This window comes from Anguilla anguilla, chromosome 18, assembly GCF_013347855.1.
Source record: "Anguilla anguilla isolate fAngAng1 chromosome 18, fAngAng1.pri, whole genome shotgun sequence".
NCBI classification, from domain to species: Eukaryota; Metazoa; Chordata; class Actinopteri; order Anguilliformes; family Anguillidae; genus Anguilla; species Anguilla anguilla.
The window spans coordinates 1,931,656-1,956,116 of NC_049218.1; the positions used below are offsets into that span (position 1 = coordinate 1,931,656).

The 24,461-nt window shown below is 42.9% G+C and overlaps 3 protein-coding genes across 3 annotated transcripts in view; all 3 read right to left on the bottom strand.

The window, feature by feature from the left end:
• The window catches only part of LOC118217569 (protein bicaudal C homolog 1-like), a 61,383-nt gene extending 53,242 nt beyond the window's left edge, over window positions 1-8,141 (bottom strand). The window contains exon 1 of the mRNA XM_035399441.1: window positions 7,657-8,141. Within this exon, the coding sequence (XP_035255332.1) occupies window positions 7,657-7,849 (193 nt within the window). The 5' untranslated portion in view covers window positions 7,850-8,141. The remainder of the gene's footprint in view (window positions 1-7,656) is intronic.
• Window positions 8,142-11,958: 3,817 nt separating this feature from the next.
• Window positions 11,959-16,728, bottom strand: LOC118218221 (transcription factor A, mitochondrial-like). The gene is made up of 7 exons (XM_035400745.1): window positions 16,573-16,728; window positions 14,913-15,052; window positions 14,490-14,560; window positions 13,844-13,993; window positions 13,564-13,659; window positions 13,412-13,468; window positions 11,959-12,916 (listed from the first exon to the last, which is right to left on the bottom strand). Exons 1-7 carry the CDS (start codon window positions 16,647-16,649, stop codon window positions 12,680-12,682), a joined length of 828 nt encoding a protein of 275 aa, XP_035256636.1. The 5' UTR covers window positions 16,650-16,728; the 3' UTR covers window positions 11,959-12,679.
• A 1,667-nt stretch (window positions 16,729-18,395) lies between these two features.
• LOC118218222 (ubiquitin-conjugating enzyme E2 D4-like) lies at window positions 18,396-23,815 on the bottom strand. Its single transcript, XM_035400747.1, has 7 exons — window positions 23,625-23,815; window positions 21,750-21,813; window positions 21,617-21,648; window positions 20,318-20,395; window positions 20,118-20,223; window positions 19,474-19,567; window positions 18,396-18,855 (listed from the first exon to the last, which is right to left on the bottom strand). The coding sequence occupies exons 1-7, from the start codon at window positions 23,646-23,648 to the stop codon at window positions 18,810-18,812; spliced, it is 444 nt and encodes a 147-aa protein (XP_035256638.1). The 5' UTR covers window positions 23,649-23,815; the 3' UTR covers window positions 18,396-18,809.
• Between the last annotated feature and the right edge of the window lie 646 nt (window positions 23,816-24,461).

Here is a 24,461-nt window from a genome sequence, read left to right on the forward strand (position 1 = left end):
CACAGAAGTTCTCTTTATTTTTTACTTTTTTACCTGGCTACATGATTTGAGTCTAGATTGTGTCACAGATTGCAAATTCACAACACAAAGTTCAACTTTACAGAGTAACTTCATATATACTCTGATAAATATTTCCTGAGTCTCTACAGCTATTTGTATCCAAATCTAGAACAATTTGGGGGCAAACATAATTCACATAAACTATACAAAAAAGTGAATAGTTTAGTGAAGTCCAGAAATAACATAAATTTAAAAAAAAAAGTAAAAAAAAGTAAAAAGTAAACTGGTCCACAAACTTGTCCTGTAATAAAATATGGATTCTCCATGCTACAGTTCAGCCCAGCTGCTATGGAAACTATACAGTACATTTCCACACCTTTTGGGTTGGGGAAGTATTTTCCATAAATCCTTCAGTAAACACACTGTAAGATGTAGCTCAGCTGCATATCATATCGACATATTTGGAGCACTACAAATCTTTGCGGAAACGGAACTTTTACTTATTAAAACTGAGATTTATCCCAAATCCTTTCTCGTCTGTCAGAAATTCTGAAACTAAGAGGGAAAATGACCCGTCCTGACCAAATTATGACACACTTCCTGTCTGGACGCTCGTCACAGACCCGAAGGCACTTGTGGACAGGGTGTGCCGGCGGTGGTGACAGGGGCTTTAGCCTACTCTCCGGGGTCAAAGTTCAAGCAGTCCCGCTACCATGGTTGCTATTAAGACACATTCACAGAAAATTGTAAATAGTAATAATACATCATATTTGTGTACATTTTAACACACTTTTTTATTGCTTTAGCTATAACAGCATAACCTACATGTAAATGTACGACCAATTCTCCGGCTTCCCAGATGCAGATTCAAGGATTTTACATAGAAATGTGAAGCCCCTCCACAGGCCAAATGACTCTGAGACTAAGCAAGACATGTTGATGACACAATTACGCAAAGCCAAACAAAAACAAGAAACCTATTCTATACAAAGCAAAGATATGGGTGTGGGCTGTTCACTGCATGATGCATTAATAGTCACATTTAAATTCACTAAAGTTGCGGTGTAGTTTTTCTGCCTGTTTCTACTCAAAATACCTATGGCTTCAGCTCGAATGCTTTTTCCCCAGAGTGAGGAGGAAATGAATATATACATTAGATACATTCCAGCTTATGTTGTCTGGCCACAGTGATGCAGACACACAGTCACTCAAAATTCATATGTTTATGGCTAACAATTTAAAACTAGGTCCCTTCAAATAACTACTTGAAAATCTGCAGAGCAAACTCACTTATGTTACACTGAAACTTATGCCATTTCAGGGGGTAATTACAGATAACAACAACAACAATAATAATAATAATAATAATAATAATAATAATAATAATAATTTCACCATGTATATAAAAAACCAAGTTTTGCAGTTCCTACACAACTCACAACCCAAAGGCTATTACCTATAATAACACCAGGAGTGCCTGTACCTTACACACATTATTTATCCATCACTAATCCTTCAAACCCAGAGCTGTCAAGGGCTAAGATCTTAAACCACAGCTAAGCCATCAAGTAGGCTCTGATACAGGAATGGAAAAATATGAAGGTTCTCAGCAATTCAGAAAAGAACAGCAATACTATAACCGGGAACTTTCTCAACCAATCGATTCTTTTTGCTGTTCCAGCAAACATCGGCTGCATCATTGGACCGGAATAGCAAATCAGTGAGAACAAGCTTCAGAAGTTTCAGAAAGCCTCATAGCGTGGTGTTCACTACGACAGAAGTAGTCCGGAACATTTCACAGACTGCACTGCAGAACAAATCAAGGTGAACTGACACAGTTTTGATGGGAACTGAATGGGATAAACAAAAGAGGAGTGCTGCGCTCTCAAAGATAAAACAAGCGGCGGTGTCATAAACAATGGAATGATCTAGAAACCACACCAGAGCGGCGCTGGGTTGTAAACACCGATACTGTCACGCCGTGCCGTAGCCGTTACCCGGGGACTCGCTGATCACAAGAGACGTGCGTCTGGGCAGAGAGACGTGGCAGGGATCGCGATTCCCGCTCCAGCCCCTTTCCGGGAAACGGCGGGATTACATGCAGCGCTGAGGAATGTGCGCGCGGAGTGGCAGAGCCGCGGCCAGAGCCAGGATGAGTCACCGCGCTCTGCTCTGAGCGGGATGTTCCCCAGGCCTCTGAGGAGCGGGATGTTCCCCAGGCCTCTGAGGAGCGGGATGCTCCCCAGGCCTGGGAGGAGCGGGATGTTCACCAGGCCTGGGAGGAGCGGGATGTTCACCAGGTTTGGGAGGAGCGGGATGTTCACCAGGCCTGGGAGGAGCGGGATGTTCACCAGGCCTCTGAGGAGCGGGATGTTCCCCAGGCCTCTGAGGAGCGGGATGTTCACCAGGCCTGGGAGGAGCGGGATGTTCACCAGGCCTGGGAGGAGCGGGATGTTCACCAGGCCTCTGAGGAGCGGGATGTTCACCAGGCCTGGGAAGAGCGGGATGTTCCCCAGGCCTGGGAGGAGCGGGATGTTCCCCACGCTCTGAGCGGGATGTTCACCAGGCCTGGGAGGAGCGGGATGTTCACCAGGCCTGGGAGGAGCGGGATGTTCACCAGGCCTGGGAGGAGCGGGATGTTCCCCAGGCCTGGGAGGAGCGGGATGTTCACCAGGCCTGGGAGGAGCGGGATGTTCACCACGCTCTGAGCGGGATGTTCACCAGGCCTGGGAGGAGCGGGATGTTCACCAGGCCTGGGAAGAGCGGGATGTTCCCCAGGCCTGGGAGGAGCGGGATGTTCCCCAGGCCTGGGAGGAGCGGGATGTTCACCAGGCCTGGGAGGAGCGGGATGTTCCCCAGGCCTGGGAGGAGCGGGATGTTCACCAGGCCTGGGAGGAGCGGGATGTTCACCACGCTCTGAGCGGGATGCTCCCCAGGCCTGGGAGGAGCGGGATGTTCACCAGGCCTGGGAGGAGCGGGATGTTCCCCAGGCCTGGGAGGAGCGGGATGTTCACCAGGCCTCTGAGGAGCGGGATGTTCCCCAGGCCTCTGAGGAGCGGGATGTTCACCAGGCCTGGGAGGAGCGGGATGTTCCCCAGGCCTGGGAGGAGCGGGATGTTCACCAGGCCTGGGAGGAGCGGGATGTTCACCACGCTCTGAGCGGGATGCTCCCCAGGCCTGGGAGGAGCGGGATGTTCACCAGGCCTCTGAGGAGCGGGATGCTCCCCAGGCCTAGGAGGAGCGGGATGTTCACCAGGCCTGGGAGGAGCGGGATGTTCACCAGGCCTGGGAGGAGCGGGATGTTCACCAGGCCTGGGAGGAGCGGGATGTTCCCCAGGCCTGGGAGGAGCGGGATGTTCCCCAGGCCTCTGAGGAGCGGGATGTTCACCAGGCCTGGGAGGAGCGGGATGTTCCCCAGGCCTGGGAGAAGCGGGATGTTCCCCAGGCCTGGGAGGAGCGGGATGTTCACCAGGCCTCTGAGGAGCGGGATGTTCACCAGGCCTGGGAGGAGTGGGATGTAAAGCCGCCACGAGAGTCGCCACTGTCGACAGTGAACGTACAAAAACCCACAAGTGTGTGTATGTGTGTGTATGTGTGTCTATGGTGTGTGTGGTGTGTGTCTGTGGTGTGTGTGTGTGTCTATGGTGTGTATGAGTGTGGTGTGTGGGGAGTGTGTTGGCGTGTGTGTGTACTTACTGTCTGTCCATAGCTACAGAGAACTAAAAAAATACAGATCAAATCTATGAAACCCTGACCTTGCTTTTTTAAAAACCATTGCACTGAAAATGAAAAGGAAATGAAAAACACACATGCTTTGAATTGCCTCACTCTCACAAAACACTGCACACTTTCTGTTTTCTTTTAAAGCAGAGCCTGTAATTTCGGCAGTTTCATGTTCTTATCGTTCTTATCTACTCCGATGCAGTGATTGTGCCATCAGTGCAGCTAATGTTTCGAAATCAGGCTAATGATACACTGACTAATCTGCAAATTAGCAAAGTATTCAGCCCCAAAATGTGTGATACACATTACAGCCCTTTTAGCTGTAAAGGCCTGTGGAAACTCCATCCCGCTGTGCACCTAGGAAACTCATTTTGCCCCACCCCCCCTGCACATCCCCCTGTCAGTCATCCTCTGCCGGTTACTCCCTCTCCCAGACAGGACTGTTCAGAGAAAGGCTCATTCAGTCACACCATGGACAAGTAGTGTCAAGCTCCAGTCCTGGAGGGCCGCAGTGTCTGCTGGTCTTCACTGTTTATCAGCACAAGTGACTAATTTAAGTCATTTATTGAATAAAGTGTATACACATCTTGTTCTCCAGGCCGTCGCTGGCTGCTGACTGAAAGGAAACCACAAATACCTGCAGACACAGCGCCCCCTCCAGGACTGGAGTTAAACCTGCAGACACAGCGCCCACTCTAGGACTGGAGTTAAACCAGCAGACACTGTGGTCCTCCAGGACTGGAGTTAAACCAGCAGACACTGTGGTCCTCCATGACTAGAGTTAAACCAGCAGACGCTGTGGTTCTCCAGGACTGGAGTTAAACCAGCAGACACTGTGGTCCTCCAGGACTGGAGTTAAATCCACAGACAATGCAGCCCTCCAGGACAGGAGTTTGACACCCCTGCACTAGACTGAACTGGCTCCTCCTATAAGTGAACAAAAGCTATCCCTGATTTCCTTCTGATGTTCATTTAACACACTTTTTCTTTTTGTTTTTCCTTTTCATTCTGAGAAACTTACAGAGAGACAACAGAGAAAACTGGAATATAAAAAGCATTACTGTGAAGGCATTGTACTGACTCCACTGCATCATGTAAACTAAACCTGCATTTTCAACAAGAACTAAGACCCAATCAAGAAATAAGACACTTTTAAAATAAGACTGCATCTGCAATTAGCTAGCCTAAATTAACTAGGCATCTGTAATGAAGTCTACTTGTCAACCCACACACTGTCTAATGCTTTTCTTCATCCATGAGAGTGCCACACATTGGTTCTGGTCGAGTTGAGCACCCCCCCCCCCCCCCCACTATAAAGTGCTTCAAAATCAAGAAAAGTGCTATTCAAATTATTACTCACCCTGGCCAAAGGCTTGATATTAAACACAGAACTTTTTCAGTACGTCAGCCCTGAATAAATAAACTGTACTCTATACTGCAATACTGTTAGTATGCAGTAAGAAGGATTAACAGACATGTACAGGTATCTGGCCAAAAATGAAATGTTCAGTCTTTAAATGGGGCTACAAAACTATCGTCATACACATCACGTATTCTATTTAGAAAAATGTTTATAACGTGACCTACGAATCGCACTCCTATTCCTGCAATATATATATATATATATATATATATATATATATATATATAATCTTGCTGTAAGTATATTTTTCTTAGACATCTGTATAGAGTAAACCCATTCATCCCTCGGGAATCAGACACTTCCGTAAGGCTCTGTGAGGAGAAGACCGCAAACTGATATTTCGCTTCTAAATGAAGGGCGATTCCAGGCCACGGTCTTCCTCTTCCTTGCTCAGTAGTAAAAGGCAGGGGACGGGATAACGGTTGCTAATTAAGCGACCCCCCGCAGTGAAAAGCCCGCTTCGAGCGAACTCCGCACCGCTGGACTGCGGTGAGTCAGGAACGACATGGCAACTCGCGCAAAAACGCACTTACGCTTCGCGCAGGAAATGATGGTATTCATACAAACACAGGATATGAATAACTTCCTACTTTCATGAAAAATTCCTGGTTGCCTCCAGGAATCGCTGACTGACACCCAAGAGGTCCTCAGATTCAGATTGGTAACATAAAAATATCTTATGTGAGCCTTCATACTGAGAAAAATAGCAAGCACCGTCTACATCATTGTAAAAATCGTATCGCTGTAGTGAAAGACCTTCTCCTTAATGTGCTTATCTGAGCCCACAACAGGCACAGCATCAAATACACGCATTAGCGTCAAGCTGATAGCAAAAGCACATCATCAGCAGACAAGTAGTACTTTGTCTATCTTGTAAACATGACTGATTATACATCTCACTTTATTGTCAGCAATTTTCTAGAAACTGGGCAGAAGCCTTTTTTCAAAGGACATTATGAAATTTGATGTTCGCTTGACAGCTTGATTGAACCTACTTAGAGAATCAGAGCTGGAAAGCAATATATAAATGTTTATTTTACACCAACAACACAACAGAGATGTCGCTCAGTAAACTGAAGAGTGACACCTTCTGGTCAAGGCTGTAATGAGTCAGAAAGTTGAATGTAATCTGAAGGACGGGATTGCATTTTCCACGGATAATGTAATGGATAATATGTGCCGCACGAAGAATAGCCACAGAGATCAGTATACAAAAAAATGCACAGCCATGCCTGCCTAATTTATGCATAAACATTTCAGGAACGTGCTGACTTCTAAATTGGGGGAATCCCTGTGACACTTATCATTCTACTACACGTATCCTTCAGGCAGGAAATGTTTGCAAACAAAGGTGGCATCACTGGTGTGTGCGCTCCGATTCCCGTCAGAGGCATTACCTTAAGTAAACTGGCGATACGCTTAAAGTAAAGCAGAGGACAGTGTTGTTGTACTCAGTCATCAGTCATCTTAAATACTGTACACAGTATTTTCTGGCCTTAATTTTAAGTCTATAAGCTTCAAAACAACTCCCAAATCTACCTACGTCAATATTATAGCACTTAACTTAAAAACAAGACAAAATACAGGCGGACCACTTCACAGACGTAACGTACGTGAATTATAGCCTACATTTCCGTAAAAGATATCGCATGGAATCGTAGCTGTTACATCATGCGATGAACTTGAGTTTACTTCTTCTATGAAAGCAGATTGTCCCGAACCTTCACTCGTGTCATGGTTTTGCGTTTTGGTTTGCGTGATACTGATTATTAATCGTGACTCGTGCCTCATTATCGACTGACTAATGTTCCCATCAATGCCCATCTACCCAGAGAACCTATAGGCACACGCAAATTAGCCTAGCATATCGCATATTTTGGATGCGGACTTTTTAGTGTTTTGAGCGCTCTTAAGTCTAGCAGTTTTCTCGCTAACGTACGCCTAATTATTTAGCGACTTTCCCCTAAAAAGCAGCATAATTAATATTTCCCAAAAACAAAAAGCATTTAATATACAGCCACGCCAATGTGGTTAATTATTCCCACGTCATAACATTACAGTCCAATATTGATTATTTTTACGAGTCATACATTTCAACATATTCACAGGGATAAGACTACAGCAACAAAACTTTCGTGCTTAAAATTCAGCACGTTGTCGAATGAAGGCCACACTACAGGCTACCCGTGAATTTCGTTCATTTTCAAGCATAGACTTAAGTACTCAACGGCGCATTCCTGAGCCAAAAGTTTCTGGAAGACTTTCACTATTTGATAAAACTGATAATATAGGCTACCAATAAATGCAAGAATACTGGATTTTGTTATTCCACAAAATGTTAAAACCCCTTTAAACAGGTTCAAAAGTTTGTTTTAAAATAAACTGCGATGCTATACTTTTTAAGTGGCCGAAACTTAATGTAAAATCTCTCAATGTCTGCCAATGTATGTATTTCCCACAGAAGACTACAACATATGAACATTTAACGGTATTTACAAACATTTACCTACCTAATAACATGACTTCCAGTTTCTTACGATCCACGCGAAATCGCTCTTCAGTCCACTCCGGGTCTGGAGGGGCCGGCGGTCCGCTGCAGTCATCCTCGCCGCCCGGGACCGGAGAGTCTGCGCTGCATTCGCTATTTGAGCCCGGGTCCGACTGTTGCATGTAGCCGCTCAAAGAGTCGCCCTGGGCCGCCATGGTGTCTGCAGTACTCCACGTCCACAGTCTCGCGTAGAATTAAAGATAGCCTATGCACTTAAAAATATTCACCCTCATTCCTCGCTTCTTTAACCAGAAATCCGCAAGACCCGATAGCTTTCCAGTTGGAACTTCAGTGCGCGGTTTCATCGAATACCAGGGTGTACGTTTCTTAATCCAGAGTCGCCCTTAAACCAATCCACACCATACGAAGTGAATAAAACATGAAAATATATAAGTTCGAACACATTCGGAAGCCTTCGCTGAAACTTCACGTGTCAAACACATTATAACCCCCACCCCTCCCAAACTACGCTTTCTCCCCCTCCTCCCCTCAAGAGAACATTGACGTTGTGCTCTCAAAATGCTGAGCTTAACTTCTATAAACCAAAAACATATCAAGTCTGCAGACCTCTCAGCAACAGGCTACGTTAAAAAAAAAGTTTTATGACTCGTTTGCAGAGGGATATGATGCCTATGCACTGGGAATGTCTAAAATAATTAACTGGGCCGCAAAAGAATGTTAGGCGCAATATAATACCACAATATTTAAAACACGGGCTATATATAGCCCGTTTGGGAATTAACCATAGATATGTAGAGTACTAAGAAAAGGCCGAATGCATAAATTTAGGGAAGCAGAAGAAAACGATTAAAATAACGGAACAGGGCGTCAGCTGTATATGCATTCATCCTACTGGAATGTAAGTTTCCCATACGCGCAATTAGGAACCCAATAAACTCGACCAAGTGAGAAATAGCCTTGTGTGCTCGGCAAACGTCTATTCAAGGCAACACACAACACAGGACAGTATACATTATCCCATTAGCCCATTCGTCTCAAAATAAATGACTGCGCAAAACAAGAATGTTTATGGAATATTGTGTAGGCCTACGTTCTGTTGATATGTACCAAATTGCACCTATTGACAGACTAGTGTATTCCACTCGTCTTGAACAATGCCCAATTCAATCTGAGACAGTTTTATTCTTGTGAAGTGAATTATGGTACGTAGTATGTTTTCTGAAAGTCTTTTTTTAAGCAGAAAATGTACACACTGCACTTTCTATAAAACTTTCGGTAAAAATTGAACAGTTAGGATTCATGCAACGCCTACCTGCTGATTCTTGGTGAAGTTGGGAGATTTGTTAGAACAGCCTCCGATGCTCAGCTGGAAGTTTCTTCGAGCCCAGGTGAACGCTGGATCCCCACCGCAGCCCAGGTGAGTGGAGCTCTGGGTCAGTACTGCAGCCCAGGTGAGTGGAGCTCTGGGTCTGTACTGCAGCCCAGGTGAGTGGAGCTCTGGGTCTGTACTGCAGCCCAGGTAAGTGGAGCTCTGGGTCTGTACTGCAGCCCAGGTGAGTGGAGCTCTGGGTCTGTACTGCAGCCCACGTGAGTGGGGCTCTGGGTCTGTACTGCAGCCCAGGTGAATGGAGCTCTGGGTCTGTACTGCAGCCCAGGTGAGTGGAGCTCTGGGTCTGTACTGCAGCCCAGGTGAGTGGGGCTCTGGGTCTGTACTGCAGCCCAGGTGAGTGGGGCTCTGGGTCTGTACTGCAGCCCAGGTGAGTGGAGCTCTGGGTCTCTATGGTACTGCAGCCCAGGTGAAAAGGATGCTGTCCATGGTGCTACAGAAGCTCCACTTTCACCATGCTTATCCAGAGTGACTTACATCGGTTGCACTTTTTTACACACACTATCCATTTATCGAGCTGGATATATTACTGAAGCATTTCAGGTTAAGCGCCTTCATAAAAGATCTAATGGCACTGCTCTACATGAGAATCAAATCCACAACCCAAGTTACTCCAACTGCCAAAACACTGCACTGAACTGCTCCCCTCCTCACCCTACAGCTTCAGCATACAATAGTGTTTTTGGTTAATGGTATTTGTTTGTGACAAACTTACTCCGATTCCCAGATGGAACACTACTATTGTAGCCATAAGGAAGGCATCTGACACAAATTGCTATAAGTAAGGGCATGTGCTTACAATCCCTACATTCACATGCATACTAATATTATGATTTTAACACAAATATTCCAGTATTCCAACTATAATATAACTGGGATGTAAATAGTATCCCAGTTATGCATAACCAGAATAAGACATGTTGGACCTTCATGTTTTAAACACACTGGACCTTGTACACAATGATTTGGAATATACCTAATAAACATATCTGTATGTTCTATTTGCCACACATTTTGCCACACAATTCCTTTTTGTTAACTGTCATGGCAAGGTAGTTATCCCACAACGAATGGCAAATCCATTGTACACACATTTTACTTTTTGTACTCCTTTTATTCTGATATGCGGTACACAACTGATTAACCATCAAATTCTAACAGTATTACAAAATAAATATTAGTCAGTGGAAGTTACAGCCTTAATAATAGACCAAAACTCTGTGCAGCTGTAAATTACAATCAAATTAATCTGTAATTTTTAATGCAAATTTAGTCATTCCCATTAGTTAAAAAACTTTGTTTTCCCATTCCCTGTGAACTGAATAAGTACTGCCCCCTTGTGGTGACAATTAAAATAATTAATGTCAATGGTAAGTACGTAACAGTTACTAGGAGCCTGCATAAGGAAGCAGGATTACTGAGTTACCTGGATAACTGCACCAAATAAACCCCAGATCAGCTCTTTTTACTTCAGTCCATGTTCCAGATTTGGGAGGGTTCTGGGTTTTACTCAGTGCAGTTATCCAGCTAACTCAGGAATCCTGCTTCATGATACAGACCCCTGTGTCCAAAGCCACAGTCCATACAGCCCAAAACAGCCAAAAAGGCATGATGGTGTCCTTTCCAGCTATTCAGATAAAATAAACGATTCAACCTGAATGCCATTTGAGGATCACTAATATTAATACAGTACATATCCAATACTTACTGATTGAAGACTCACAAATGACATTACTCTGAAGACAGGGGGGAGTTTAGAAGCTATAGTTGCTCTCGTTCCCTTCTTGTTGATGTAAAACCTGTTATAACTGCAGGTTTGTGTCCTGGTTATTTGTTTGTCCAGAGACCTCAGTGTTTAATTGCAAATGCTGTGTGCATTTCCTCTGAAGTTCCAAAATTCTGGGAGCACTCAAAACAGGAAAACATCTTTTTTTTTGACATCCTGTTTCTCTCCCCCTCTCTATGACTCTTTTCTTTGTCATCATTTAAGACAGAACCTACTTTGCTATAAAAATAAAACAGGATTTTAAACTTTGTTTAGATTTTAGGTTTAGATACTATAAAGTACTTTAAATTAAGTAACCCCTCTGAACAAACAGCATTATTCCTATAAGAAAAAACTCCTCAGAATGTCTTCTGCATTTGATGAAATAGTTATGTTTGTAGTCTTAGAAACAATGAATCAAGTTTAACTACAATTAAATTCTTGCATGTTACCAAGCCAACTGCCATTGGCTATCAACTCGGTACACTGAACTTGCATGTACCTGAAAAACGACAAAAATAAAAAAAAGTGGGCAGGATTATTGGACAGGATCACTAGACAAATATCTCTACTGGGCATACATCACCAACCATTTATCTCATCCAAGAGCACACGTGTGTGTGTGTGGAACATTGTGACTACAGCATGTAGGTGGATGAGCACTCCTGTGTGTGCGTGTGTGTGTGTGTGTGTGTAGGGAACAAAGCGATTGCAGCATGTAGGTGGATGAGCACACTCGTGTGTGTGTGTGTGTGTGTGTGTGTGTGTGAGATTGCAGCATGTAGGTGGTCCTCATCTTCCTGGCGATCTGTATGTGCATGAGCCTGCATCGCAGTTACAGGCACACAATCGCTGGCCAGGATTCAGGACATGTTTGTGCATAAAACTTTGAAAGTAAATTTGAGGAAAGCATTAAGGTATAAAGATAAGGCGACTAGGAAATGGTTTCAAGATTAAGGATCACACTTTTAATTTTAAGCACAGATCTGGTCAAAACTGAAAAATTTTAGTAAAAAAACCAGATGTTATGGTTTCCCCGGAAATTTCCAATACGCCCCCCCTCCACCCCCTGAAGTTCAGTCATGAAGTTCTTCCATCTGTCGATTCAGTGAGTGCAACAACATTTAAATGAATATTCAACAATATTCAAATACTTAAAAATATATCACTTGGAACATTTATTTAGTAATTAAAGATACAAAACACTTGCATGATGCAGCAAAATGAAGCTCCTGTATGGGACTGTGCAGGGGGAAAGAATAAACATGATCGCGTGTGTGTGTGTGTGTGTGTGTGCGCGCGCGTGGTCACTGGTCACATCGTAGTACGTAGTCACACCAAATGACCGCCACGCTCTCACTCACACTCTGAGTAACGTATCATCGGTTATTTAACACAACATCTAACACAGGGTTCTTCACATTTACAAATCATAACAGTGATATGATGACTGGGGACTAGCTGCCAATATTAGCAAGCAATAAATGCAAATATCCAAAATAGCCAATGTTTATCTAACTAAAAGACTACATTCGAGTCCAAAAGGAACCATATGTACTCTGTAGGAGCTGATGTAACAAAACGTTTTTCTGTGTTTAGATATTCTTTGGGTAGTATTTTTTATTTTGCTTTTACTGAAATGAAGGAGGAAGTCTTTAGCAAACCTTTGCACTTGTGTTTAAAAAAAAAAACACACAATCCCAACTGTACAGTGTTGGGAGACTGGATTCCTCAACTGAAATTGCTGCCAGGCTTTCTTTCACGGCTAATTTAGCCAAATTGTGGTGTAGCACCACGAGACACTAGTCTAGACTCCGAAGTGTTTCCTGCACCACAGTAACACCAGTCAGCGGCAACTTACGTCCGGTATCATCACTCTTCTGGCTTTTTCAGTCTGGCTGTTGACTTTGTAATGTTTTGGCTGGTCGCGTCAGTCTGAACGGCCTTATCTTTGGTCCCACGAGCGGCTCCTTTTGCGCCAACGGCCTTTCTGAGCGTGCCTTTCCTTCGAACGAGATCCTCCCTCCCAATCTGTGCCATGTACTTCTCCCACGATTCCATCTCGTGTACGTAGCGAACTCGATCATCCTCTGCAAGCTGCTTGTAGGTCTTTAACAAAAAACAAAAACAAAAAAAAAACTAACAAAAAACAAATAACAGCATGGACTAACTGCTCCCGACTCAACCAATCACATCTGTGCAATGAAGATTAATCTTGGGAAGGACTTAGGCCGAAAACACACAATCCGAAAGTACGCGAACGCAGACGCTTCGAGCTACGCAAAGCCGATTTCACACGTTGTGTTTTCTAACGTGTGTCACGTGAAATTCTCAACGCAACGCAAGTGCAAGCTGCAGTTGAAAGCGTCGCAGCGAGGGGGCGCTATAATCGGGCAACAACAGGATGAAGCAGCCTTCTTCCATTTGTGCCTTCTTCTGCTCAGTCTTTTGCAAGTGTCCTGGATCGCCCCCTTGAGGACTGTGGAGGTACAACCGGGACACGCGTTTGCAGTGCATCGCGTACTTATTCGGGTATGTTTCCGGCCTTAAGATCTGCACTTCAGCTTCTGGGCTCGGTACCCCGTGTCTGATGTTAAAACTCACCTTTTTCAGCGAGACGTCCAGTTTAGCCCAGTCGTCGACTAGCGATTTCATCTTTCCCTAATGAGAGAGTTTCACACAGTCACCTCCATGGTTACAGGCACCAGTAGACTTCAGAGAGCAAAATCTAATCTTTTACACCCAGACTGTCATACCTGCATGGTTACCCCTTTGGCCTCCACAAAGTGTTCCGACATGAAGATATTAAAGGCAGTCCTGGGCCTTTTGGGTTTTCCTAGCATCGTCAGCTCCTGAGTACGGCACACACAAAAAATACAAATTTTAAAAACACAAAATGAATGTGCGGACAGCAGTGTTCGGCAGAAGGGCTTTCGTATCCTGCTCTGACCGCAGCACAACAGCAGGGCTGAAAGGAACACAGTATCAGAGAGGAATATTCGTTTACTTGGTGAAAATAATGTTTTTTTTTCTCACCCTCTTCATCCTGATGGCTTTCCTCCTCACCCTCTTCTGCCGCTTCATCTCCAGCAGCGCTTTGGATTGTTCCGGAGTGAGGCGGGCGTGGAACTGTTTCAGCTCCTCCTTGTACTGCTCCCGGGCGGCCTGTGCTGCCTGCTCAAAGGGCTTCAGACAGAGCAGAACACATGTGTGACATAGATAAGGCAGCTCTCAAAAAAAGCACACAGAAGGGCAACTAAATTGGTTCCCAGAAAAGGAAGGCATGAAATGTAATAGTTGAGAGAAAAGACAATCAACTCAGGCTCAGCAAAAAGAGACTAAGGGGGATTTGGACAAAACTACACACAAACAAAACTTTTTCGTTTTGATTCTTTAAAAACAAAACAAAAACAACAACAACAACAACATCCTAATGCTATAATATTTTAACAAATAGCACCAGCAGGCTGATGAAAGCTTTGATTTACTCCAGCAACTGTGAACCATGTTGAAAGCTGTATTATATAAGAGTTTTCTAACGTTTGGATGGTTAGATTCTGCCACAGAGCCAAGCCTGCTGTTTGTTCTATAAAAGCCAAATGGTCAATATTTAAATAAATCTCATCATTTCCCATCAGTCAAATGAATGCCAAATGAATGTAAAGGAAATATACACCCTTACCAGTTTCTGTTCAGGTGTCAAGGCATGCCACTGCTGTGCGATCTTTTTAGTTATTTCCACATACTTAACATCTAAAAAAGAGTGTTCAGATTCAGTACCCAGACTGCTGACATCATTCACCAGGTAGATACGGAGAGAAAACGCCTCCTTCGGGATCACATAGAGCAGAACTCAAAAACCATCACGTCACACATCTAAAACTTGCTCCCTTTATGGAGAAGACCATTAAATTAAACACAATTCAAATGTATTATCACCCCCCCCCCCCCCCCCAAAAAAGAATAAATAAATAAACCAGTTCTGAAGAATGAGAACTTTAGAGTTAAATACCTGTTTTGAAATAAATAGAGCTGCCTCCACTCACACTGACTAAGGTCTTTTACCTTTGTAATATTGCAATGCAACAGTCACGTAACAGTTTACCTGGATACTGCTTGGCAACCACCGTTTGTTGCTGCTTTACAAATCGTATGTATCCAGTCGCCGGAACCTTCGGTGGACCGTCAGAGCCGGAGCTGAAGCTCTTAGCCGCGTGAACCAAACACGCGCGAACACAGGAACTCCTGTACCCAGACGTAAAACACAGCTAATAAGAACTCACTACTCCCGAGCAGATAGCTAGCCAGACGCACAATGCCGCAAGCTTCTTAACATGCTTGACCAGCAGAATTAATAAAGTGTTCATTTACAATAGGGAACAACCCAAATTGATGGCATTCAAAATGGGAATCTGTTGGGTTCTTTGAACCAGCATCACAGTACAGCTCCACTCTTTCCACAATCATTTGCAGAAAGAATAAAGGACTAAACACAGCAGCTAATTGCCCATCTGGGTAGGTGTCAAAACAAATTAACTGAATTACTGTGGACAGAAAATCATTTGTTCTAGCCACAAGTCAATGGTAAGTTAAGGGATTTAAAGCTGAGAGCTGAAGGGTTTTGACTGCAAGCATTCACTGCAAGAAATACATTCAAGACAGAAACCAGACTGTCAAACTTTCAGCCTGTGTTTCGTGAGTTACAGTGTTTACACACTGCGTACACACTGTGTGCTGGCCTGCCAATGCATAGGTTACACACTGGTGGCAGTTGAGGTGAGTACCCCCTTCCCCATCCCCTTTCACTGTAGAGTGCTTTGAGATCCATGGCAGTAGCTAGTCGTCATACAATACAAATTCAAGCTAAACAGGCCTAATTATTACTACCATAATTTTGTAAATATTTATTAGGGGGACAAGGACTGCGTGATCAGGCCATGAGAGAAGTCCTGAAAAATGACAAATTTTCCTATTGGGCACAAACTATTGACATGGTTATGGGTACAGAGATGCATTAAGAGGGCACAGATCATGCCCTAGCCACTAGACCTCGGCTTTCTTCAATCGTCCACATGCACCTTCAATAACATTCTCTTTAGGCCATACAAGTAGCCCACCAAGAATAACATTCTCATCTGGCCATGTAACGCAAACTAGCGCCCTAAAATCAATTTAGCCCGATAACCCCAGCCATAAAGCTAACGCTCACCAAAAATGTCGCCTAATAATAACTGTCAAACTATCCGTCACAGGCGGCGCGACGTTACTGCTTGCAGAAGCCGTGTAGATAGCAACGATCAGTGTTCTGGTAAACACCATACTTCCGTACCGTTTTCGATTCTTTGTGACCGCAAAAACGACCTGGGTAGGACTGCACCAGCCCCTGCTCTCCTTCCAACAGACACGACTTTAAAGTTACCCATATTACAGTAACTACGAATATACTAGCTAAGTAGCTATGATAGCATCCACACTGTCGTGCTGCCGTAGCAAAAAGAACGTGTATTTTCAAAAAATATACGACTGAGGTTGCTAGCTCACTAGCTAACAGTTAAAATAATCACGATTCACTAAGATGCGTAGCTAGATAAATAGTTTGATCGCTTATTTGCTCATCGACAAAAGTGGTTAAAGTGAACAGAAAGTGCTAGCTTGTTCACTTGATTCTACCAAAATCATACCCAGTCACCTATGCTACTGAAAATTATAGGATGCAAGCTCTCTGGGGCTTACGGCGTTTGCAGAGAAAAATATATTGTTCTTACCGCACAAACAGAGTATTTGTGGAAGGCCCCAACAATCGACATAACAAGTTGCCTCCAGTAGAAATCAAGGATATCATTTTGAGTTCATCAGTCAACTGCAGCTAGTTTAGCGCGCTCGTGTGAATGTAACGACCGCCTCCCGCTGAAAACGTGCTCATTTAAGTCCCCGCCCCTAAGGCTACTGTATCTAGCAATTTGCAACAGTACATTCCATACCGCGAAATCACGAACAAAAATATGCAACATAAATAAATAAATACATTTACCTTACCCAGTAAAAAATATAAGTATGTGGTGAGAGCACCTATTATTGAGCACCCGAGGAGGGGACGTGTATCGACCACCTGAAACGCTAACGTATTTATTTCATATTTATTCGAGGGGGCTGGACGCCGTTGCCTATTAAAATGCGAGTTCTGTAAAAATAGCCACGTTATCTGACACATTTGGTGCCTTACAGTCACAGTAAAACGAACGTTCCTGCTCTCTTGCATGGGTTGTTAGTTCTCCGTGACACATGATCCCTAGCTGGTCTGTTGTCCCAGAGGTCCATCTCACTCGCGATCCCATGTCCGGCCCCCCTCCTCCCATGGCCACTTGGGCAATCTCACCTAAGTGCCTTGTGCTTTCCTCTTCCCTGGTACACTGCCTGTTCTCCTATCTCCCGTTCAGGGACACTGCGTGCTCTACATGCGTTGTCCTTAACAGCCGTGTGATCTCAACTCAAAGCTGAACATGACTTCAACCGCAGCTTTCCCGGCTCCCTCACAACTTCCTTTTCCCAATAATGCGTTTATGTGAACATTGACTTCAATGGCTGGAAAAGAAAAAAACAAGCCAACTGAAAGTTCATAACTAATTTTGAACATTGCACAAATACATATGGCTTCAGTTATGTGGCCGTATAAACAGAATCATCAACAGAATATTAAACAATGACTAATTCTTTAAAACATCAGTGCATTGAAGCCATATTTGATGTATATAATCAACATTGGTAATATCTCCATTGATGTATGCATTTGTGGACAAATATATGAGCAATGTACATGGTCTGATAACCCATCCCAAAGCTGTCGAACACAACCAATCCCCTATCATGTTGCAAATGCAACATATCCCAGAAAAGAAATTACTTCTTTAACCTTGCCCTCAGTTAAGGATGACAATTTCAACAGCTGTAGACTTAACATGTATCCTGGGTGAAAATGTCTTATTGTGGACCAATATAGGAAGGAACTGTGTGGATTACACAGACCCTGAAAAGAATATCCTCCTGCAAACTTGTATTTTTTTAAAAACTGAATATATAAATGCTCACCGTTAGAAGGCAGCACTCGATTGCCCAAATTTGCTGACCATGCCACTTCTTCGGTATTCCATATTAAACGTGTTCATTCAGATTATATTGTCGTGTACGAGAATATCGTCTTCTGGCTGTACTCACTTGAACTGCCAAGCACCACGACTTCCCTCCACAACTTCCCAAGGAAAATTTTCCTTTTTGAAGGATTCACTGCAATTCACATCACAACACAGCAGTAGAAGCCTTGCTAACTTCAAGACACTAATTTAGTCAGCTATGGGAGTAACAACTGGATTCATGGAGTGTGTTCATGTTTTTGGTGCAACTAATGTGTGCAAAGATCTGCATGCGTAAATGTACCATTTTAAATGGTTTTAAACAGTGAGTGTGCCTGGAGTTCCAATAGAGAACACACATTCTAGTACAAAACATATCAGCACATTCTTTATATCTCCAATACCTTTTTATGAATATAGTCAGTGATTACTGCACTGAAAGTAAAACAAAACACACAATGTTGCAGGACTTTTTTATATTTTAATGCAAAATAATAAAAATAGATCCAGTATAGCTTTTACTATACAATAAAAATCTCTAATAGGAAAAAAAAAGTACCTAAAGGACAGGGCGGGTGTGGGGTGTATAGTTGGTCTTCTTGACTTTGGGTGACCAGAGCAATGCAACTGTATAATAATTTATCAAATGGAAATTTATTTAACAAAAAAGTTCCCAGTAACAAAAAAAAAGAAAATAAAACTGCAATGCAAAATGTTAAGCCTTTTCGTGTAATGTTGGACTGAGGAATATTTTCCTATAAAATACTAAGTTCGTTCATTAATGGTGACCGATTTGATGATAAATGTTAACAGTATGTTATGTTTAATAATATTACCTAAGTTACTTTTTAAAATTCTCTATAATGTACAGCACTTCACATCGCATACTTTTGGGTCCAGTCTCTTGCTAGTCTGTTGTACCTGGAAAACGGAAAGCAAGAAAAACAATAATATTCGACATGGTTCACACAAAGTACTCATATACAAGTATTTATTTGTCCATGTGGCACACCATATGAAATGTACTGAATGCATTTTGTCCCAGTGTCCAGTCAGATTTATAATATCTCATTTTAATCATCCAACATGTCCAGATTTAAAGAGTGACTAACATAAAACACTGAATAAATGTCCTTGATCCTGTCATGAAATAAGCATTACCTGAATTTATCCAATTAAATATGTTGGATCTACAGATACTCATGCTAAGTCAAAGAGGTCATTTTGCTAAAGCAGGGGTGCCCAGTCTTATCCAAAGACAACCTGCGTCGGTGCACGCTTTTGATTTAGCCCAGCACTAAGACAGCTGATTCAACTTATGGTCTTCAATCAAGACCTTAAATAAGTAGAATCAGGTGTCTTGGTACTGGGCTAAAACAAAAACCTGGACCCACACCGGCCATTTTTGGATAAGACTGTACACGCTGGGCATAGGAATCATGACTGAAAGAAACAAGGCAAAATATTTGTGTGACACAATTAAGGATTCAAATTCCAAACCGATTGGCCCGCAACTGAATAACATAAAGCAATACTCACTTTTCTTTGTCTGACTTGTAGATGTGTGCTATGTCTGGAACTAAAGGGTCGTCTGGATTTGGGTCGCAAAGCAATGAACATATGGACAAGAGAACTGGAAAACAAGTTTGAAACGCAGTCAGACGGCTTTCCTGGCAAGGTGCCAATCGGCTATAGTGACTGACAACAACTATTGTATCTGCACACTTGTTACAATAATTGTAAAGCATCTTTGTGACAGTGCTAGTCTAAAAAACACTATACAAATAAAATTGAATTGAAAGGATGTTTTCTTGCATTTGTATTCTAATCCAGACACATGCACCAGGTTTGAAACTGCCACCACACCTTCTCGTGTGCACAAACCCATAAAAGGTAACACTAAAGGTCACACGTCATTAAGATTCTCTCCTCAGCTTCATTGTGAGCTTCTTTAATTGAAGCCATAAGAAAAGTCGACTCCCCAAATGTTGCAGGACAGAAGTGGGGGATAGTTCAAGGTTCAAGGAAATGAAGTCTACAGAGTCACAATTCATGACCCGTGTCATACGGCTGGGTGACACAATGCTAATGGAATCATGTTCAATAGCACTGAGCTCATTTGCATAAACACCATAAACACCTGCATGAAAGGTGACTGACAGAAACCCATGAAAGACACTCACCTTTAGATACTGTGAGTGCCGGGGACCACTGTGATCGCAGGATGTCCAGGCAAATGCTGCCGTTGCTGTTTATGTTTGGGTGATATATTTTTGTTGTGAATGCTACCTATGAGACAACGTATACACATCAGATTTCAACACCCAACACATGCGCCACGTTAATGTCAGTTATAATACAAAAAATACATGAGATTTCCAACCTTTGGAGGCTTGAAGGGATAGTCTGTGGGGAAGTGGATTGTGAGAAAGAACACTCCTCCTTGGTACGGACTGTCGCTCTGGAAGAGGGGAGCACAAGACCACAGAACAGACATTACACACCGCAGCACCACACTATGCAAAAAAAAAAAAAAAAGTTCAGTTCATAAAACTGCTCATACCAGCATACCAGCAGCCACAGTCATCCTTGCCGCCTCATTCTGGAATCTCCCAAACGGAGCTTTGCTCTTGCACTGCTGCTATAACACCTGTGCCCCACAAAGGGCTTCAGCTGACGCACGTAGACTCCTCTGATATTCACGCACACAAGCCAGTGAGCATTTTACTCAACAAGCCACAGGTAGAGCAAGCACCAACTGCTTGCACCTCTCACTGATGACTGATGATAAGTGGTAGGTGCCTCACATGTAACTAGTAACTGACTTCCTACACTGCAGACTCCCAGGCATAATGTGTTGATCACTGATCAGACTAGCAAACAGTGTCATATGTGGATTTATCCTGCAGTTGCTTAGCCTCGTCCGTTTAGCTACTGTACTGCTTACCGAAATAGCCACCGTGCCCTACTTATTTAAAATGTATTTTTATGATATTACATGCATCTCCAGACGCCCATTATGATCCAGAACTGTGGTTTTACTGCACTATTTTTACTGTAGCACCGTTTTTTCTGCTTGGTGCCCATTCACTGTATTTACTGCTGTTCGAAACTCACCGCTGTTCTTTTATAATACAATAAATGATAATACAATGCCATATAAGCCCTGCACTACTCGTCATATTACAGACTGTCTGCCTGCCAAATAAATGCAAAGAAACAATGCAATTCTGCTTCGTAAGGATCCTTGGAGAGCACTAGCTAAATGGGCCTAATGATTATAACAGCCATAAAAACATGATAAGACAAGGCCATTTAGCCTACCCAGGCTTGTCACATACCAAGAGCAAGGCTATTTAAATGCGGCCCAAATGAAGGCTCTGGTGCTGGGTTTTGTGCTTCCAGTCATTCCCTTCTAATTGGGCACTGAATTAGACTGGCAACATCAGTGAGAGGAATCTCTGGTAAGTCAGCAACAGCAAACCTGGATCTCCAGCAGGGTGGACCCTGGCCTACAATAACAGAGTATCCAGCACAGACTGAAGCCTGGACTGGAAGCACCTCAAGGGTTTATGCAACATTAGTCTACAAACTATTCCTAATGGAAACTCTGGGGGAAATTCTTCCATTTTGAGCATCAGGTCAGAGACAGATAAATGAAAAGAAGTCTGACTTAACTTACAGGTCCCATTATTGTTGCTTGCCAGTGGAACACTGAAAAGAAAGAAACAGATGTGCTGAACCATCACAACATCAACCACGAAACAGGCAGTTATGAAATGGCAAGAAGTGCAAGAGGTGCTAGATGCGCTTACAGTCCTCCCCCACTGGTCCAGCTGAGCACTGTGCTGGAGGATCCCGTTGGAGATCATGTAGCTCCTGAAAAATGAACACAATTAAGTATACTGTGCCTTACATGCAAGCAATTCTGTCTACCCAGAACCGCAACTTATTACAGTAGAACACGTTTGGGGAGTGCCTGACTGGCAGGCCAAAGTATGAATCAGGATGTGGACACACACACGCACATTCTTCCACACATTAATTTAGGTTTGTTTCACTTCAGACTCAAAGTACGCACTACCCTAACAAACAAGTCTCAGTGTAACAAAAAAGTACACCAACTTAATACAATAGGTTGTAGCCTGGACTTAAGCCCTAACTGGCTTTTATCTTTGAAGCAGTTGTCCTGGGATGGTATGGTATGAAAATCTAAATAAAAACACAAACTTTAAAAACGCAATGCAACTCTCACTTCCCAGAAGTGTTAACACAAGTGTTTCTTACTCAATGGATACAGTGACACCACCTGAACTAACTGGTTAACCAGCTGTTCAAGTCACAAATTTAGTTGCATAACACCTACTGCAACGTTGGGGGTATTTTCAACACTTTGTTTGCTCGCTAACGAGCTAGCTAGCAAGCAACGGGTTACATCAGAGGCTGATTATCCAACTTCGCTCGGCGTTTCTAAAGACACCAATAAATAACATTACCCCACCTAGCAAGCTATACAAAATTTAATAGCATGATCCCTATACACAACAGTTTGTACAGCAATCATGAAGAAATCGTTCAGTTTTGTTACACATATGGACTTTTGGGGTAGCTCCTGTAGGCTTTTGGGGCCTAGCTGAGCCAAATGTCAGGCCTCAAATGACAGACGGCTAGCAAGTCAGCTATATTGGCCAACGTCAAATATCCAGCGTTTGGATATGGAATTAACCTCAGTCAACTCATCTAGCAAACCAGACAGATGGCAACCCGATAACGAGTTTCATTACGTTAGTTTTCGAACTAGACGCGGCCGTTCTGAAACAGCAGGTGCCACACCAAGCCAACCTAGCTAACGTTACAGCAAGAAAATAGCAGTCACGATACAATTACGAATGCAAAATAAATAAATAAAACAATAATCATCTAACTCCGTTACCAGTGTTAAATAACCACGACCAAAAACATTCACACAACTGAGGAAATGCGACATTAGCGAGCTCAAAAAAAGACAGGTCTAGCTTAAACGTTAGCTGACTAGCTACGATTACGTTAGCTAGCTATTGTTTCTAGTGAAACGCGTATTGACCAGGTTTCTTAATACGGATCAGTTACGTCAGCAAACAAACATAAACATTAGACTATACGCTAACTTAGACAAGTAATGCCATAGTCTAGATAGAAATATCTGTCATTTCCAAATGTAACGTTCTTATCTAATTTATCATGAATTGTTGTAAAGAGTTGCGGTAGCTAGTATGTGGCCAGCTAACTATATCAACCCAGCTAACATTAGCTTACAACTTTAAGTTACGAAAATGTAAAAGCGACCAAAGTCAGCTTTGTGGGCAGCTCATTTAGCTAGTAGCTGGCCATCTAACACTCCAGCAAACGCTAGCAGGCAGTGCACTGAACGGTGCTTATGATACAAAGTTAGTAAGCTAACGATAGCTAGGTTAGTTATTCCAATTTACACAACGTTCATTTAGATAGCTATGAACGTTGGCTTGTTAAAGTAAAAAGCTTTAAGGTCTAGCCGTTTCCGTGATCGACTGCGTCGTTGTTGGAATGTTGCTGTAACATATGTAAAGCTATCGATACCTAAATAGACAACCAGCTAGCGCTAGCTTGTTTTTTATGAGGGGAGTATTGTTTATGAATAGTAGCTAAGATAGCCAATACATATTTCGACTCACCTTCTGTATTCTTTTCAAAGCCATGACGACCAAATCCCTGCCGTTCACAACTGCCGCTACCTTTTGTCACTCCTGTACTCTTCTCGTCAAAACAACCTATTTATGTCTATTTCCCCGAACTGCTCACAAGGGTGTGTTTTAGGATTTTTGCGATTTCTTTTGTTTCCGCCTTTTGTTCAGGAAAGTTAGAACAATTGCATTCTGGGATACCGAGTTTTCCCGTTAGCCCCTCCTCTTAAAGCGACAGCTTTAGCAGGAACAAGATATGTACACGTTCATCTTCTAACGAAATTAGATCAGGATAGGCAACGTACAGGCCTGAAAAAATGCCATGTTTAACAGTATGAGGTGAATGTTTAACAGAAACAAATAAATGAATAAAATAAAAATAATAAAAATAAAAAACAAACAACTTTTTAAGTTAGTCAATAAGCATTTATTGACCAATGGCTGAGCACAAGTAGCCTAACTAGATTTTAGGTTAAGACGACCTGTAACAATGTCATTACTCTGGTTTTGGGCAGGCAAGATCTGCTGAAATTAAAATTCACCTATTTTGACAGGTTTCGTTTGACTATTGCAATCATGGCATACAAATCTGCTGCAAGTCATAGTAGCAAGTCAGGCATCTGTTTTACTCATATTAGTACATTTTGTGGCTACGTGGAGTCCTCATGGCCTCAGTGTACCAGATATATAGATAGATACATTCTGTAATATTACTCATAACATCAATACTGTGTATGCAACAGAATAAACCTGTCTAATTAGTTACTTTTAAAAATGTGATAATGAATGATGAGTATGCATGCCTTGCTTGAATGGTTTGCATGATGT

Excerpts from the sequence above, each read along its gene's own strand:
- LOC118218221 (XM_035400745.1), bottom strand. The coding sequence starts at position 16,649 with ATGATATCCTTGATTTCTACTGGAGGCAACTTGTTATGTCGATTGTTG. Across the intron at positions 15,053-16,572 it reads ACAAATACTCTGTTTGTGCG|GAGTTCCTGTGTTCGCGCGT; the intron begins GTAAGAACAATA and ends GTCTGGGTACAG. Across the intron at positions 12,917-13,411 it reads TGGACGTCTCGCTGAAAAAG|ACCTACAAGCAGCTTGCAGA; the intron begins GTGAGTTTTAAC and ends TTTTTGTTAAAG.
- LOC118218222 (XM_035400747.1), bottom strand. The coding sequence starts at position 23,648 with ATGGCTTTGAAAAGAATACAGAAG. Across the intron at positions 21,814-23,624 it reads CTTTGAAAAGAATACAGAAG|GAGCTACATGATCTCCAACG; the intron begins GTGAGTCGAAAT and ends TTCATTTTTCAG. Across the intron at positions 21,649-21,749 it reads TGGACCAGTGGGGGAGGACT|TGTTCCACTGGCAAGCAACA; the intron begins GTAAGCGCATCT and ends CTTTCTTTTCAG.